Below are 16,953 nucleotides of genomic sequence, written 5' to 3'. Positions count from 1 at the left end.
TGCAAGATCTCGTGGTTAAGCCAAGGTGGTCTTTTGCCACATTTTCTATCTTTCCTAACCAGCGGAATAGCTTGTTTTTGGGCCCTTAATAGTGTCCCTTTGAAAAACTGCCAACTCTCCTCAGTTGTTTTTCCCCTCAGTCTTGATTCCCATGGGACCTTACCTATCAGCTCTCTGAGCTTACCAAAATCCGCCTTCCTGAAATCCATTGTCTCTATTTTGCTGTTCTCCCTTCTACCCTTCCTTAGAATTGCAAACTCTATGATTTCATGATCACTTTCACCCAAGCTGCCTTCTACTTTCAAATTCTCAACGAGTTCCTCCCTATTTGTTAAAATCAAGTCTAGAACAGCTTCACCCCTAGTAGCTTTTTCAACCTTCTGAAATAAAAAGTTGTCTGCAACGCAGTCCAAGAATTTGTTGGATAGTTGTATCAGTACAAAAGCTCTCTCTAAACCAGGCCTAAGAGATGCAAGGAATTCACCTGGACCCAACTAATCTGGTTTAAGTGAAGCCCTCTCCCCTAACCTCATGGGTCTAAGGGGGCAGCTTTCCCTGGAGGCGGGTCACCCCATCACTGCAGGGATTCTTGCACCCTGCTCTGAAGCAGCTGGTTCTAGCCTGGAGTCAGGAGACTGGGCAAGGTGCACCCCTGCCAATTCCTATGCGCCTCTAAAAAAAATCCATTAGCATGTTCTATAGTTACTTTAGAAGGGAGATGGGAAAAAATTTAACGTTTTTATTAACTATTACATCAAGAAAAAAAATTCCTACCCTCGCCCTGTGATCGCTCCACAGCTACCTGGAGAACAGTGATTAAGTAAATTGAAGTTATTAGGTTACATGGACCGGAACATGCAGGGCTGAGATTATCCCAATCGCTTGTCAGTGGCAGGGAGGCCGGTACCCCAGTGCCATCACTTCTTCTCCTCTTCCTTTTTGTCCTTGTTCTCCTTGGAGGCCTGCGAGGCCAAGGAACCCATGGCGTTGCGGATGGCCTCGTTGTTGGGGTCGACGCCAGGCAGGTTTTCAAGCACGCTCTGTAGGAACTCCGGATCCTGCATCACGTCGTAATCATCTTCTTCCTGCACATCCATGAAGAGAGAGTCACTCCCCACTCCCTATCGAGGAAGATATGCTGGGATCTAACAGGCTGGTACTGCTTACTTGAAACACTCCACCCTGTTAGCAGGTGCTGAGCATGCTAGGGAAGGTTTACGTGGATTCCAGGAACTCCTTGAGCCTGGCAGCTCTTGATAAGGGAGATGGGAGTGGCTCTGTGGGGAAAGGGGGACCTAGGGTGCGAGCTGAGCAGTCCTCAGGGAGGAATCCCAGCAGCAGCCAATCCTACTGACGAGGCTTGAACTGAACTGTTATGTTAACCAAGTCTAAGGAGAGGGGGAGTTTGGACTCTACACAGAATGGATGTGAAAGACTGGGAAAGGGGTGGCTGGGGAGACCATCACCTTGGTAGGTTCTGATGTGTCCATGGCTGCACTGCTATCAACTTCTCCTGATTCAGCTTGGGCGAACTCTGAAGAGAGGAAAGAAATGTCTTGGCTACTGAGTATTCACCACCATCTTTACTGCAATAGTATTTATGCTGGGTTGTCAGCAGGGTGTGTATATGTAAAGATGCTGAAGGCGACTTGCCTGTGGCAGTTAGTGGGCCAGGAGTGTCACAAACCAGACATTCACAATTGCAGGCCTTCAGGTCAGGAGCCTGTCAGCGCTTGATCCCATCCTTGCCTTACCCAGCTGTGCCTATGCATAGCAGCATATGGCAAATCATTCCCTCCCCACTGATCTGCTGCTCCCTGCTACAGACACCACATCAGTCAAGAGGTGCCTGGGATAACACTGATGGATGCAGCAGGAAGCCTCAAGGCAGAATAGTGAGAGTTGAGAAAGAAGATTCAGGCTTGAAGGCCTGACGTGAAGGTTCTGACACCCCTTGCCCCCAGACAGGTAGGACATTCCTGGAATTCAGGCCGACTCAGACAAGCACTCACTCATTTTGTGCATCTCAATTTTTGGGTGCCCAACCTCTGTCAGACGTCCACAGGTGTCGAGACCCAGCTGCTGTCTCTGAAATCACTGGGACAGCTCAGTCAGCACAGGATTTGGGTTCGGGGATTAGACAGCTGTGCTAAATTCTAGCCACTCACCTGGCCCTTGCAGAGACATCTGCATGGCATAAGCAATCTGCTCCTCTTCTGTCATGCTGCTAAGGTCGGGCAGGCCAGCTCTACCAAACTCCTGCTGGGTGATCGTCATCTTCAATAAGGCATCGTCTGAATCTAGCACAGGGATAAACAGAGTACACGTTCCTAGAGCAATTCCCCAACAAATTCTATATTCAGAGAAGAATTCCTCCCCACCACTGAAGGGCAGCCACTTCTTGGGGGGGGGTGAGACAGCTGCACAAAGCGCACAACAACAATGCACAACAGTTCAGGACAGGAAAAAATACTCCATCCAATTGTAAGTGCAGGGGCAGTTTTAGGGAAGGCAGACTGTAGATACCCAAGTAGGGATTGGGCTGAGATACTGGGGTTAATAGTATTCTTGTGGAAAGTGCCATGGGATCTCTAGCCAGTGCAAGTGATCAGGGCCTCCTTTTACATCTCAGGTGAAGGGGAACACCACACTGGGGGGATATAAGGAACTACCATGTTGAAAGGAAGTTCACCCCTCCCTAATGAATCCCCTGCAGCGCATAGGTGTCCATCCCATCCAAATGCAACCCAGGCCCTGCTTAGCACTGGAGGCTAGACACGATCTCAGTACAAAATGATCTGGCTGCATCAGCAGATTCCCTCTCCCCCGTGCATCGAACTCGCTGCTTTACTCTGCTCACCCCTGCCCCTCCAACTGAAGAGGGATTAGATCCCCCGCCTGGTTTCTTACCATCCCCACCAGTGGCTGTAATTCCTGCCTCAGCAGCGGAAGCAGCTGCAGCTCTCCTGGCCTCTTCCTCCTGCCGCTGCCTCTGCTCCTCCATGGACACACGCAGCGCCTGTGGAGCAGAAAATGGGGTAAACTCAAAGCAACAGCACGTTCACAAACAGTTTGGCTCCTTCAAAGCGATTCTTGGTTCCATCATCTCTTACCAGGGCCAGTTCTGGGTCCGCGCTGGGATCCACTCCAAACTCAAAGTCGCTAGCGCCAAGGCCAAGCATGGCACCGCCCTCCCCAGCCAAAATGGGGGAACTGATGAGGGCATCGGCAAGGCTAGGGCCAGGGGGCACAGTCACCAGGTGGGAACCAGTCCCATCCTTGCCGTTTAAGGTGTTGATGAAGGCAGTCAGCTTGTCTGTGTTGGCTTCCTAGGGGAGGGGAAGAGAGAGAAAGGTTAGAACCCAGGCTGACTTCTTCCCGTTGGCTTGGCTCAAAGAAGATGATGCTGGGCTCCCCTATGAGCTGTAATAACCCTGAAGTCCTCTTACCAACTGGTGTTCAGGAAGGGAACTCGTCTATAAATACAGAAGTACAGAGAACGGTGATCAGTATGCACCAGGGGTATGGAGACACGCCACGTTTCAGAGCTGGAAGAGGCCATCTGTATAATGGGCCCCCTCCAATGGGCAACTGATTAAAATTCCTCCCAGGAAGTCCCTGTGCAGAGTGAGGACAGTCGGCCCGGAACATTGCTCTAGTCAATTCATCCTGAGTTTGCTCGTGTTTTAGAGTCCTGCTCAAAGGAAGTGCCAGCAGTTTCCTTTCATAGTGGTGTGATCTCACTAGAGGATCAGGAACCTTATGGGTATTATCTGCAGTCAGCCTGAGGGTGTACCAGCAACACTAGAGATGAGATTGTACCCAACAGTCAGAACAAACTTGGTCCTATTTCTCCTCTAACATGGACACCCCATGTCTCGAATACAGCATTAATTTTCATACTTTTGCCCTCCACCAGAATCAATGTTACACTGAGATTTTGCTGTATCTATCCAGATAGAGCAGTTCAATGTGATACGGCATCAGGCCACTCTGCTTTGCATCTTGATCATCAGCTATGCTGGGAATGGTTGTGGTAGGTTTCTGGGATTCAGCTGTCTCAGTTTAGGGAATAAACCATTATTCTCCGCTGAGTACGCGGAGGAAAGAAGGTTGGCTGGGGTATCATCCTGGCATCACTGATGCCACCCACACTCTAACGATCAGGAAAGAACAGTCACAGAACTTAGGCAGGCTCCGTGAAGGCTGCTCCCTCCAAGCAAGTATGTCCCTGGAGATCTGGAAGTGGAGTAGGGATTATTGGGGAAGAGAAGGGAAAACCGCCAAACCTATTATTTTTCCTGCTCACCTGGAACATCATTACCAGCTTGGTTCTAAAACCAACCACCAAAGTCTTTTAATGTGGTGATTAGATTCTTGCATAGCTAGTGTTGTAGCTCAGAAACACCACTCGGAGACATAGGGGTGAGACACTATATGGGGCATTTCCAGCAAGGACAAGATAACCCAGGAATTCACTTACTTCGATGGAGAGGGGTCACCTCACAGGACTAAATGCCAGACCGACAAAATTCAACCACACTTGTATTCCCAACTCTCCCCACTGTTCCTTAGCCTTACGCCACAATACAGCCCTCTGCCCAATGAAGTCTGAAGCTGACACTGACTAATGTAGCCTGCGACTCACGGGGGGGTGTTCCGGAGCATTAACAGTATATTTCATGAACAGTAATTAAAGTCTTTGATGCATGGTTGCAAGCGGATATGGTAACTTCACACTGCCTTAGAGGTTTCATCCTAAGGATGGGTTGGGGTTTTAAATATAAAGGGTAAATAAAGTATGTTTTACATACAAAGGTTTGTGCCACAAACTGATAAAGATGGAGGAAACTCAGAATTACAGCTGGCTTTCTATTTTAACCTCAACACTGTGAAAAGGCAGAAACTAAGTTAAAAAATATTAAAAGAAAGGATGTCCTTCAATACCTTTGTTTATGGAAACAAAGAATTTTAAAAATCCAATTTGTTTTCTTTTTGCCCTTCACTGATGGTGAGTCTAGACCAGTCAATTTCACTTTTAGTTAGAGTCTGTTTCACTGAAGCACTAGTAAAAGTGTGAAATGTTTGGGTAGGAAACACAGCAGGGGAATATTTGAGAAGAGAGTCTCCTTTGGAATCTGCAAAACATTAATGGAAGGATTTCTGTTGTCTGAATAGCTCAGCCTTAAAATCCCTGCTGAAGAGATTAAGATAGGGGGAATTGTGATAGTATTCTTCACTGGTGTTCCCAGACAGATAGGAGCCAAGTGTTTGAAAATGAGATGTAGACCCTGGCTGGAGTTTGTATTTCAAAGACTCTTGGGAGAGCAGTTTAAAAGTCTCACCTCTTCTCCAAAGTTGATAATGTCAACATTTACTTTCTCCTTTTTAAGGCGCTTTGCCAGTTTCACCAGCTGCAATAAAGAGAAAGGAGTGTTAGCCTTTCATCAGTCGTCTTCAGCTCCTACATCTCCTCCACATAACAGAAAGCAGACAAAAGTGCGTGGGATTCGTTCATCAGGACACAAAGCCAGATATAAAAGCATCTAATTTACAGGTGCCACAGTCTATACAAGCTTCAGAATAAGAGATTATTTCTGTACAGTAAAACGTTTGAGAGGTTTCATCTCCATTATACTCCTATGAAAACTACATAGGCCAGAACTTAAAATCAATCCTTAAAGCCAGCAAGCTTCTTTTAAAGAGACAATCTGAATTACATTACGTCACCTTTTTAATTGTATGTACTTTGATTTAATTAAAAAGGCACCTATCTAAAATTCTGAATGTTTTTTTATATAAAAAACCATCCAGACAAATACAATTAAGAGTTCAGATTTCTGACTGTTTGATGCTTGAAGGCTTTTTTAATACTGCAACCAGACATTTAAGCATGATCTGATGCATGATCCGATTTAAGTTCCCTCACCTACTGGGGGCAGATTTAAATTTTCACAGTTGCAGGGAAATTATGGGGCGGTCAGACAATTATTTAATCACAACAGACGTTGAGATTCAAAAAGTTAGAGATTTATAACTATTAAAACACAAATTGTCAACATCACATCAAAATATACAAAGTAAATATCCTTAAATCAAACTCTAAGAAGGTCTCAAGCAGCATTTTTCAATGGAAATATTTTTTCATAGGTTTGTATGTGTACAGTGAAATCAACGTTTACCAACATTTACCTACAGAAATCGAATCCTTTCAAGCCTACGTATAAAATAGGATAAACGAGGCTCTGTTTTGTTAGAAACTCGTATTGCCTGGGAGAGGATCTGTTACTCTAAGGCACTATGCATTCTCTAAGAGAGAGCCGAGTTAGTTTATTTGCATTGTTCCTTCTTTTCCATTTTCACACCCACCCACCCCCTTTCAATAGCTCACATTCTAGTAGCAGGGTTTATCAGCTAAACAGTTGTCTCATTGGGACATAAGCTTTGAGCCTTACAGTTCTTGATACAGATTCAAAAGACTGCTGTAATATCAATGCTCATTAAGATTTCTTAGAACCGTGTTTTCTGGATATAAAGACTGACCAACACAGTCAGTTCAGAAAAACATTGAACAGTTCCAGTTTCAAGAAAGCAGAAATTATTAGGTACTTGATATCAGGGTGATGAGAGCAGTATAAACACCTAGGTAAAGAAATTGCTGTGAAAACTAAGGGCACATTTACATTTAAAAGGCTGCACTGGCTCTCCCGTCAACACAGTGCTGTCTACATGAGGTTTCGGTTGGTAGAACTATGTCGCTCAGGGGTGTAGATTTTTCACACCGAGTGAGAATGACATAGTTATACAAGATAGGTCTGTAGTGTAAACCAGACCTGAGGGCTCACCATCATGGATTAAACATACCCATGAACGTACATCTATAACTGGTCATGCTTTACTCACATCTTTCTCGTTATCTTCCACAGGGCTCCCAACAAAGGCAATGATGCGCATCTTGTGATTTTTGCCTTGACGATGTTTCAAAGCCAACTGGAAAATAAGAGTTGTCATCCAAGGTGAACATAAGAATGGCCATACTGGGTAAGACCAGTGGTCCATCTAGCCCAGTATCCAGTTTTCTGACAGTGGCCAGTGCCAGCTGCTTCAGAGGGAATGAACAGAACAGGGCCATTATTGAGTGATCCACCCCAACATCCAGTCTCAGCATCTGGCAGGCAGAGGTTGGGGACACCCAGAGCATGGGGTTGCATCCATGAACATCTTAGCTAATAGCCATTGAGGGACCTATGCTCCATGAATGTATCCAATTCTTTTTTGAGCCCACTTATACTTTTGGCCTTAACAACATCCCCTGGCAACGAATTCCACACATTGACTGTGCATTGTGTGAAGAAGTACTTCCTTTGGTTTGTTTTAAACCTTCTGCCTATTAATTTCCCTGGGTGACCCCTGGTTCCTGTGTTATGTAAAGGGGTAAATAACACTTCCCTATTCACTTCCTCCACACTGTTCATGATTTTATAGACCTCTATCATATTTGCCCCATAGTCATCTCTTTTCCAAGCTGAACAGTCCCAGTCTTTTTAATCCTCAAAAGAAAGCTGATGGTGACTGATGTATCAAGAAAATGTAAATGCCCAGGAGGGAGAGGAGTTGCGTGGGATGGAAAAAATGGGATATTACACACACACATACACCTTGGAATAATGGGCTGAACCTGAGCTAGATATCAGGAGGCACTTTTATGAAGCAAGATTCATTAGACTGAGGAGTATTTTCAAGATGATATAAGCCATATTGTAATAAGCTGCTTTTAAGCATCTGCTGCTTCCACAACATGCTTTAAAAGGAACTGGCACTAATAATGCCACTTCTCTATCAAAGGATCCCAGCACATCAAACATTAGTGTAGTTGCATTTGCGAGGCAGGTATTACGATCCCTATTTCGCACCCAAGGAAACTGAGGCAAAAGAGACCCATTAAGTGACTTACTCAATGTCTACATGGCAATTCCACACCCGCGGCTAGCCCGTGCCAGGCGACTCAGGCTCGTGGGGCTCAGGCTGTGGGACTGTTTCACTGCTATGTTAACGTCTGGGGTCAGGGAGGGTCCCAGAGCCGGGCCTGAGCCCAGAAGTCTACACAACAATGAAACAGCCCTGCAGCCCTAGCCAACTGGCATGGGCCAACGGTGGGTTTTTCTTTGCTGTGTAGACATAAGTAAAGCTGTGGCAGAGCTGGCAATAGACCAGAAGGTCGGCCTCCAAGTCCTTTGCTTTAACTACAAGACCATCCTTCCCCCTCTAAATATATATGAGTAATAGCTTTTCAGATGTACACAGCAGATCATGAGATGAGAAGCACATAGAGCGAAAGAACGGGACAGAAGGGAGTGACTAAACCTTGAGACCTATTCCAGATGTTTAAGGGTAACAAAGGCAGCTCTCCTTTGTGGGTGTGAATTGCAGGAATTTGGCCCCCATAAGTTGGCTGCACATACATGATATATATTGCAACTGTAACCCCGCAATTTGGTAGCAAATCAAAAGCTATTTCCACAGACTCAGATTCTCTCTAGTTTATAGTTCTCTTTCTTCCCCTTCACCAAACAGCCTCATTGATTTCCCCACACTCAATTTCTCAATAGAATCATTCACATGGTAGCAGACTGGATTACATTAAATCCCATGACCTGGCTCAATTCCAACTTGGGTAGTTACAGGCCACTTGCCTAAATTCACCTCGCACTTTCAAGTGAAGGTATTTAGTATCCTCAACTATGATGAGACGTTATTACAATACCAAGCCCGTATCTGGCACTTTTCATCCATAGATCTCAAAGCACTTTACAAAGGAGGTCAGTATCACTATGCCTATTTTACAGATGGGGAAACTGAGGCACAGAGGTGGCATGAATTACTCAAGGTCACCCAGCAGGCCAATGGCAGAACCAGAAATAGAAGCTAGGTCCCCTGAGACACAGGCCAGTGCTCTGTCCAGGAGGCCACACTAGCAACAGAATGCTTCAGGATGAGTGGGGTTATAGAAATGCAAGATGACGACTCGTTTAAGAAAAGTCATGAACAAGGTGTCACTTACATGAGCAACTCGGATTCCTGTACAGAAGGTAATTTTCCCTTTGGGTTGCACCGAGTGTAATTTGGAAAGGATCCGTCCCGTGTCTGGGGTAAGTGTGGTCAACACTTCACAGTTACTAGAACAATATAAATGGTTGCATTGTTATACGAAGTCCTTTCAAACCATTAATCAACCCTCCCAATACCCCTTGTAAGGTAGTATCCTTTTACAGGAGATATGCTGGAGGGTAGGGATAGGATACAGAGGGACCTAGACAAATTAGAGGATTGGGCCAAAAGAAACCTGATGAGGTTCAACAAGGACAAGTGCAGAGTCCTGCACTTAGGACGGAGGATCCCATTCACTGTTACAGACTAGGGACCGAGTGGCTAGGCAGCAGTTCTGCATAAAAGGACCTAGGGGTTACAGTGGACGAGAAGCTGGATGAGTCAACAGTGTGCCCTTGTTGCCAAGAAGGCTAACGGCATTTTGGGCTGTCATAAGTAGGGGCATTGCCAGCAGATCGAGGGACGTGATTGTTCCCCTTTATTCGACATTGGTGAGGTCTCACCTGGAGTACTGTGTCCAGTTTTGGGCCCCACACTACAAGAAGGATGTGGAAAAATTGGAAAGAGTCCAGCGGAGGGCAACAAAAATGATTAGGGGGCTGGAGCACATGACTTATGAGGAGAGGCTGAGGGAACTGGGATTGTTTAGTCTGCAGAAGAGACGAACGAGGGGGGATTTGATAGTTGCTTTCAACTACTTGAAAGGGGGTTCTAAAGAGGATGGATCTAGACTGTTCTCAGTGGTATCAGATGACAGAACAAGGAGTAATGGTCTCAAGTTGCAGTGGGGGGGGTTTAGGTTGGATATTAGGAAACACTTTTTCATTAGGAGGGTGGTGAAGCACTGGAATGGGTTACCTAGGGAGGTGGTGGAATCTCCTTCCTTAGAGGTTTTTAAGGTCAGGCTTGACAAAGCCCTGGCTGGGATGATTTAGTTGGGATTAGGTCCTGCTTTGAGCAGGGGGTTGGACTAGATGACCTCCTGAGGTCCCTTCCAACCCTGATATTCTATGATTCTACAGGTGGGGAAATTGAAGCACAGGGTCTCCCACAGTCACATGGAGAAAACAGCAGAAGCCAGTTATTCCCAGATCTGTGCTCCATACACTAGATCAGTGTTTCTCAGCTTTTTCAGGTTGGCAACCCCAAAAATGTTTGTAACTCCTTTACATTTACTATAAAAGAGTCAGAACTGCATCATTGATAAGCCTATGTAATTTGTTTTTTTTGAGAGGCTGACAGAATACTTAACCTTGCAGGATCAAAGTGTGCAGGGAGCGGGATCTCTGTTGTAGATTGTATTATAATCCCCTCCCTTATCCCCCGCACTGCCTTTCATGACCCCCTTACCCACATGGGGGTTGCAACTCACTGGCTGGGAAATACTACACACTAGACCAAACCCATCACCTGGGTGGGAGAGCAGGAGACATTTTGATTTTTAGGAGGCGGAATTCTACAGACATACTTAGCTAAGGTAATGAGCCCCACGTTGTTCTCTGGGTTGCTACGGGTTTTCGAGTGGCACACAATGTTGACAGCATCTTGCTGGGCTTGCAGGCGAGTAGGTAAAAAGTCCCCATTTCTCATGTACTCACTGTTGTCGACACTGAAATACAGAATCAGATAAGGTCAGAACTAAAAAACAGGCTTGTCTGGTTTCTACCCTAAGCTGGTTCATGAAAATGAAGCCTCAGGATCCTAGATCTGTGGTCAGACAGCTAACAGCATACATGTCTCCTCGTCCTTGTCACTTCTTAAGGCAGAGAGAGAGAATCTTGAAATTCAGACACAAGAACCAAATCCATTTTAAAGCCCTGGTTATAGTAGAACAATGCAGAGGCCTGCCCTTTGGGCCTATGGGACAGAATCAGAGCCCAGTCCATGAGTCCTAAAACTGGGCATGCAGCACCCCCTCCCTGTAACGGCAGCTGAAGAGCACTCAATATCAGCTGCATGTTCTAAGATTTGCAGGTGAACACAAAGAACAAGCAATTTCTCTTCATCCATCAGCAGTATTAGCCATGGCTGGAGACAGGATAAAGTATAGCTGGACCAACCTGATGGGGCAATACCCGTGTTCCTATCAGTATATATACGCAAGCATCTTTTAGGGTTATGAGCATTTATTTGACATTTTAAGAAGTAGCCTACAGCTTTTTGATATTATAGCAACTTAGCACCGGTATAGTTGTAGCTTCTAAAGTGCTTTGGCAAAGGTGAACAACTACCCATGCCCTCATTTTACAGAGAGGGAAACTGAGGCACAGGCAGGAGAGACATCCCCAAGGTCACACAGAGTCAATGAGAGCTGGGACTAGAACTGTCGTCTGGTGTCTCAGCCCCAGGCGCTAGTGAAACATTCGATGCAGGTCAGGCTCCTAGCAAGCTGTCACCAGGGCTGTGTCCCACAGTTCAAGCACCCCCCGTTATACAGATTTGACTGTTTGGGATACCGTGATGTCTCGTGGTTAAAAGAGGAGACTGGGAAGCAGGGCTTCTGAGTTCTATTCTGGACACTGCCACTAACTCACTGGGCGAGCTATAGGTGAGTCACCCCTCTGCGCTTCAATTCCCTCCCCCTGTGTAAAATGGGGCTAATTCTCACTTGCTCTTTGCAAAGTGCGTTAACCTCCTTGGGTGAAAGATGCTAAACATGTGCCTAGTATTATCAAGCAGGGAATTACCAGCTTTGTGGTTTCACTTCTGTTACCAGCAGAGATAGATTAACATCCCAGCTCCCCCTCAGTTAACAGGAGCTGTTATATTGCAGTCGTGACCTGTTAGCTACTGACAGCATAAATCAGATTTACTCTCCACCCATTAGCAGGCTGACCCATTCCATGCAAGCTAGCACATCTACAACACTGATGGCTTGCTACGATAGTGCTTTCATTAATATTAGGATTGGCTGAACAAAGAGAGGCTCTACGCCAGTGGTCACCAACCTTTTTACGCACAAGATCACTTTTTGAATTTAAATACAACCCAGGATCTACCTAGCCCCTTCCCCGAGCCCCCCCCCCTGCCCACTCCATCCCCCCCTCCCTCCATCGCTCATTCTCACCCACCCTCACTCACTTTCACCGGACTGGGGCAGGTGGTTGGGGCTGAGGGGTTCGGAGTGTGGGAGGGGGTTCCGGGCTGAGCCTGGAGCAGGGGTGTAGGAGGGGTTGAGGGGTGCAAGCTCTGTGAGGGAGTTTGGGTGCAGGAGGGGGCTCTGGGCTGGGGCAGTGTTGGGGTGCAGGAGGGAGTATGGGGTGCAGGCTCTGGGAGGGAGTTTGGGTGCAAGAGGGGGCTCTGGACTCGGGCAGAGTGTTGGAGTGCAAGATGGGGTGCAGGTTCTGGGAGGGAGTTTGGGCGCAGGAGGGGGGTCTGGGCTGGGGCAGAGTGTTGGGGTTCAGGAGGGGGTATGGTGTGCAGGCTCCAGGAGGGGGCTCAGGGCTGGGGTGTGGGCTCCTGCCAGTGGCGCTTACCTCAGATGGCTCCTGGTCTGTGGCACAGCAGGGCTAAGGCAGGCTTCCTGCCTGCTCCAGCCCCACACCGCTCCCGGAAGCTGCCATCCCTACAGCCCTGGCGGAGCGGGAGGCACATGGCTCCACACGCTGCACCCAGGCACTGCCCCCGCAGCTCCCATTGGCCGCAGTTCCCTGTTCCCAGCCAAAGGGAGCTGCAGGTAGGAGCAGTGTGCGGAGACCCCCTGATCCCGCACCCCCTTCCAGGACTCAGCAGCGTGGGATCAGGGCAGGCAGGGAGCTTGCCTTAGCCCCGCTGCGCCGCCAGACTTTTAGCAGCCGGACGACTGTCAGAGGCTCCAGGATCTACCAGTTGGTGACCACTGCTCTACACTCAACTTGATGGCATGTCTGTCAATAACATGATAACTTTGGAATGCCAGAGCTGATCCATTCTAAAAATGTCAGCAAATGTTCAGTCTAGGCATTAATGGGCAGAACCCTATGGATTTTGGTGAAAAACAAAACTGGGAAGGGGGAGGGATCTAGTTAGCAGAGTTACCAGCTTCAACCAGTCTGTAGATCAAAGAACTAGTTGATGAGGCCACTGATGCCTTCCATGCCACCCACATCTCAGCTCTTCCCTTCTTCCCAGTTTAAAATGCTGAGCCCCCTGCATGACATAACCCCCAGACAGAAGAAATAATGGAGGGCACATAGAGCCCCTGCCATGGGGGAATGAGGGGTTGCAGAGAGTTCCTGAAATAAGGCACACAAACAGCTTGTGGGGCAAACGGAGGGAGGCAAGGAGCCCCTGGTGTGTGCAATGAGCTCAGCAGACAGAAGCAACTATGTAGTAGTTTTGTGTCTGGGCAATTTTAAACCTTTCACATACAGAATGTCACGGCCCAGGATCCAGTTTTAATCCTTGCTCTCCTGGCTGTAGCACACAAAGCCACCTTCTCATGCCAGGAGGCATCAGTCTGTATTAAAATGCAAAACCCTGTCACACTGTGCGCTGCTGAACACAAATATTCTTTACTACAAAAAGCAGCCATTCATTGACACACAATGAATAGAAGTGGATGCGTGGCATATGGATTTCAAAGTGCTTTGCTAACATTAATTCTCACAACAACTCTGAGAAGCAAGTTAATAATACTCTTATTGCAGATGTCATGACTCCTCAAGGTGACACAGTACCAGTGGCATGACGTGGGCCAGAAACCAGGACTCATGAATCCCAGTGCCCTGGTCTAACCCACTATACACACACCCATGGCCCAGCACTTCTTGCCCTGCACCTTGTGGGGGAGGGATAGCTCAGTGGTTTGAGGACTGGCCTGCTTAAACCCGGGGTTGTGAGTTCAATCCTTGAGGGGGCCATTTAGGGATCTGGGGCAAAAATCGGTCTGGGGATTGGTCCTGGTTTGAGCAGGGGGTTGGACTAGATGACCTCCTGAGGTCCCTTCCAACCCTGATATTCTATGATTGTCACCATGTGAACCTAGTGTAAGACTGAGGATAAATACACTGCCAGACTAGAATGGAAGCCCGCTGCACCCATTCTGCACTGGTGAAAGTGACCATACAATGTACAGGGCAACCACGGACCGGACTCACTAGATCTGGGATTTTTATACTCCAATTTCAGAACTCACTCCCCCAAAGTCATGACATCAACAGCTGCAAGAGAACAATAATTAACCTGACACTGTCTCTTATTTGAATCTGACATAGTTACTTAGCAAATCAAGCTACTGTGGATGTCTCTATCCAACTAACTGAAGAGCTGTTTAGTTACCAGATACAACCCACAATGGAAGTTTTGTGCATCTTATGAATCTCTGCTATTTGGAAATTAGATTACAGCAACTAATGGGTCTGAGGTATTGTAGTAGCCAGGATCTTTATTGTGCACCGAACAATATAGTATGTTTAGTGATTTTTTTATGCATCTCTGAAGTATAAACCTATTTTCTATGCCTGGTTTTAGCTCTAGCTATCAGCTTGGTAATGTAGAAGCCAAAACTGACACCACCATTTTACTTCACATCTGGTATTAAGCAACAGCGCAACACTAATACAGTCGGATTGCAGCTGCCCAGGATTTCATGCCAGCCCTGCATTAACCCACCTAAACACACCAGTCACTGAAAGTATGGGGAGGGAGGAACGGTGTGTGAGCTGGGGGGCTAAAAGGTGATTTATACTCTCCAGCTCTTGTGGGGGATGTGAAGGGGGGGGAGGGGGGGAGGGAGAGAGGGAGGTCAAACACTATCCCGTGAACAGTCTCTATTGTCTGCTCTTGTAACAAGTTACTCTGGGCCACATCAAACCCTATGAGATAACATGTTGGGGGTGGACAGTGAGGAAGGTTGGGGGTTGAATCCACACCGGGCTAGAGGTGAGTTAACACAGAGAAGGCCCTGGCTATCTTTGTTGATGCAGTGTTAAGCGGATTCTAGTCCAGCTATATCAAATGTTCCCACTTCTCAGTCCCAACTGATCCTCCCAGAGTCTACCCCTCCCCATCCCCCAGTCTGCCCACCACACACTGCCCACTCTGCCCTGCAGCTTCTCCGCAGCATCAAGCCCTCCCCCACCAATGTCAAATATTTGCCTTATCCCACCTGACCCTAATGTCACCACATCCCAGCACAGCCCACCTCTGAATCTCCTGTCCCAGACCATCACCCACTGTCCACTAGACTAAAGCTCTCCATAGCCAAGGAGAAGCTCCAATCCAAACAACGGCCATCTCCATAGCCCACCCAGACAAGCCCAGCCTTACATCCAAGCTAACAACTCTCCCTGCCCTTACCTCAGCTCCAAACCACCTTCCAGCCTGGAAGGGACAGCCAGCCCAGCCCCTCACCAACCCAGAAAAGGACAGCGATTCCCACCACCTTGTGATCACGCCCTGATCCCCTCACTCTATTACTGTGCCCCTCCTCACAGGGCAGTAATTGTGCCCCCCAGTGCAACCTAGAACTCAGTCACCCAACAGATCCCACTTCCCCCCACAACCTTGTACTGATGCTCCCCATTCATCTTCTCCTACCCCATCCCCAGACCATAGCCTCTGCCTCTTTCACATCCCTGCTCCCAACCTGCCACTCATCTCCCGCTCCCAGAAATCTCCCCAGCTGGGTCCTGCTTCACTCATCCCCTGCATGACTTTAACCTAGCTCTGCTCCAGACCCGCTTTCCGGCACCAGCCCTCCCCAACTCCCTCAGCATTTCCCCCCCCCCCCCACTGAAATCTCCCCAGCTTGGGGTAATTCCACACACATCCACCCCCGCCTGATCCTAATCCAGCCCCCCTACCTGCCCCCCCTTCTCCTAGTTCTCCCCAACCCCATCAAGTCAGCCCTGCTCCTCTTCCCCATCCCCTGAACCAGATTCCCATCCCTGATCCTGCCCCCATTTCCCCCACGGAGCCTCTCCAGCCTGACCCTGCTCCACATCCCTCACAACTCAACCCCAACCCTTTCCTTGACACCCCCCATCCCTGCTCCTCTTCCCCAACCCACCCAGGCCTCACCCTCCTCTCAGCCTGGCCCTGGACCTGCCCCTGGAGACCCCCAGCCTAGGGATATTCCACTTCCCCTGCATAACCCTAATAGACCCCGACCTGCCCTCCTCCAGCCCCCCAGCTAGCCCTGCACCCCTCCACCCAGGGCCCTAAACCTACGTGGCCCCTACTTAGTCCTGTCTGACCCTGTTCCCCCTCAGCCTGCCCCCACCCCGACAGCCCCCCCGGCCGGGCCTAGACAGCGGCGCAGGAGCCGGGATGACTCAGGGAAACCCCGCGGGGGCCCGGTTCCCGCTTCCCGGGCCCTGGCCCGGCCTATCCTCGGCTCCTCCCCGGGGTCCCGGCCCGACCTCGTCCGTCTCGGCCCCCGCCCCAGCGTCCGGCGCCCCCGACCCGGCCCCCGCTCCTCACCAGACCATAGTGCTCTCCAGCACCATCTTGCCTCCCTCCGAGACACCGGCCGGGCTAGGCCCAGCCAACAAGCCACACTCGCACTGGCCCAGCCTCCAGCCAATCACCGGCGCCCATCTTAAAAGGTCGGCCGCAAGGGCCGCTGGGAGTTGTAGTTTCATCGCGCCTTCCCACGGGACTACAGAAGGACAACTTCGTCCCCGGCTAGGGGCGGGAGGCCTCTCGTTGGAGCTGCTCCCTCCCCAGCCTTGCAAGAAAAATGGGCGCAGGCAAATCCTCTCACGCAGGGAGATTAGTTGCGTTTTATTCCCCCAGCAGGAAAAGTTACTTGGCCCAGATGAATGGGCTTTCGCCCTGGAGGAATTGCCAGGTTTTTGCAAACAAAATTGCTTTGGAAAATTACTGGCCCTGATGCAGAATTCACTTGCCAGCCCTTTGTTG

The 16,953-nt window shown here is 48.6% G+C and overlaps 1 protein-coding gene across 1 annotated transcript; it reads right to left on the bottom strand.

The window, feature by feature from the left end:
- Positions 1-725: 725 nt before the first annotated feature.
- On the bottom strand, positions 726-16,594 carry PSMD4 (proteasome 26S subunit, non-ATPase 4). The gene is made up of 10 exons (XM_026659784.1): positions 16,513-16,594; positions 10,577-10,717; positions 9,062-9,176; positions 6,904-6,990; positions 5,346-5,414; positions 3,114-3,329; positions 2,911-3,019; positions 2,169-2,300; positions 1,467-1,534; positions 726-1,085 (listed from the first exon to the last, which is right to left on the bottom strand). The coding sequence occupies exons 1-10, from the start codon at positions 16,536-16,538 to the stop codon at positions 918-920; spliced, it is 1,131 nt and encodes a 376-aa protein (XP_026515569.1). The 5' UTR covers positions 16,539-16,594; the 3' UTR covers positions 726-917.
- Between the last annotated feature and the right edge of the window lie 359 nt (positions 16,595-16,953).

This window comes from Terrapene carolina, unplaced genomic scaffold, assembly GCF_002925995.2.
Source record: "Terrapene carolina triunguis isolate 2854851 unplaced genomic scaffold, T_m_triunguis-2.0 Scaffold675, whole genome shotgun sequence".
Lineage (NCBI taxonomy): Eukaryota > Metazoa > Chordata > Testudines > Emydidae > Terrapene > Terrapene triunguis.
The sequence above is the reverse complement of the archived record's forward strand: the minus strand, read 5'-3'. Positions and strand labels throughout refer to the sequence as shown.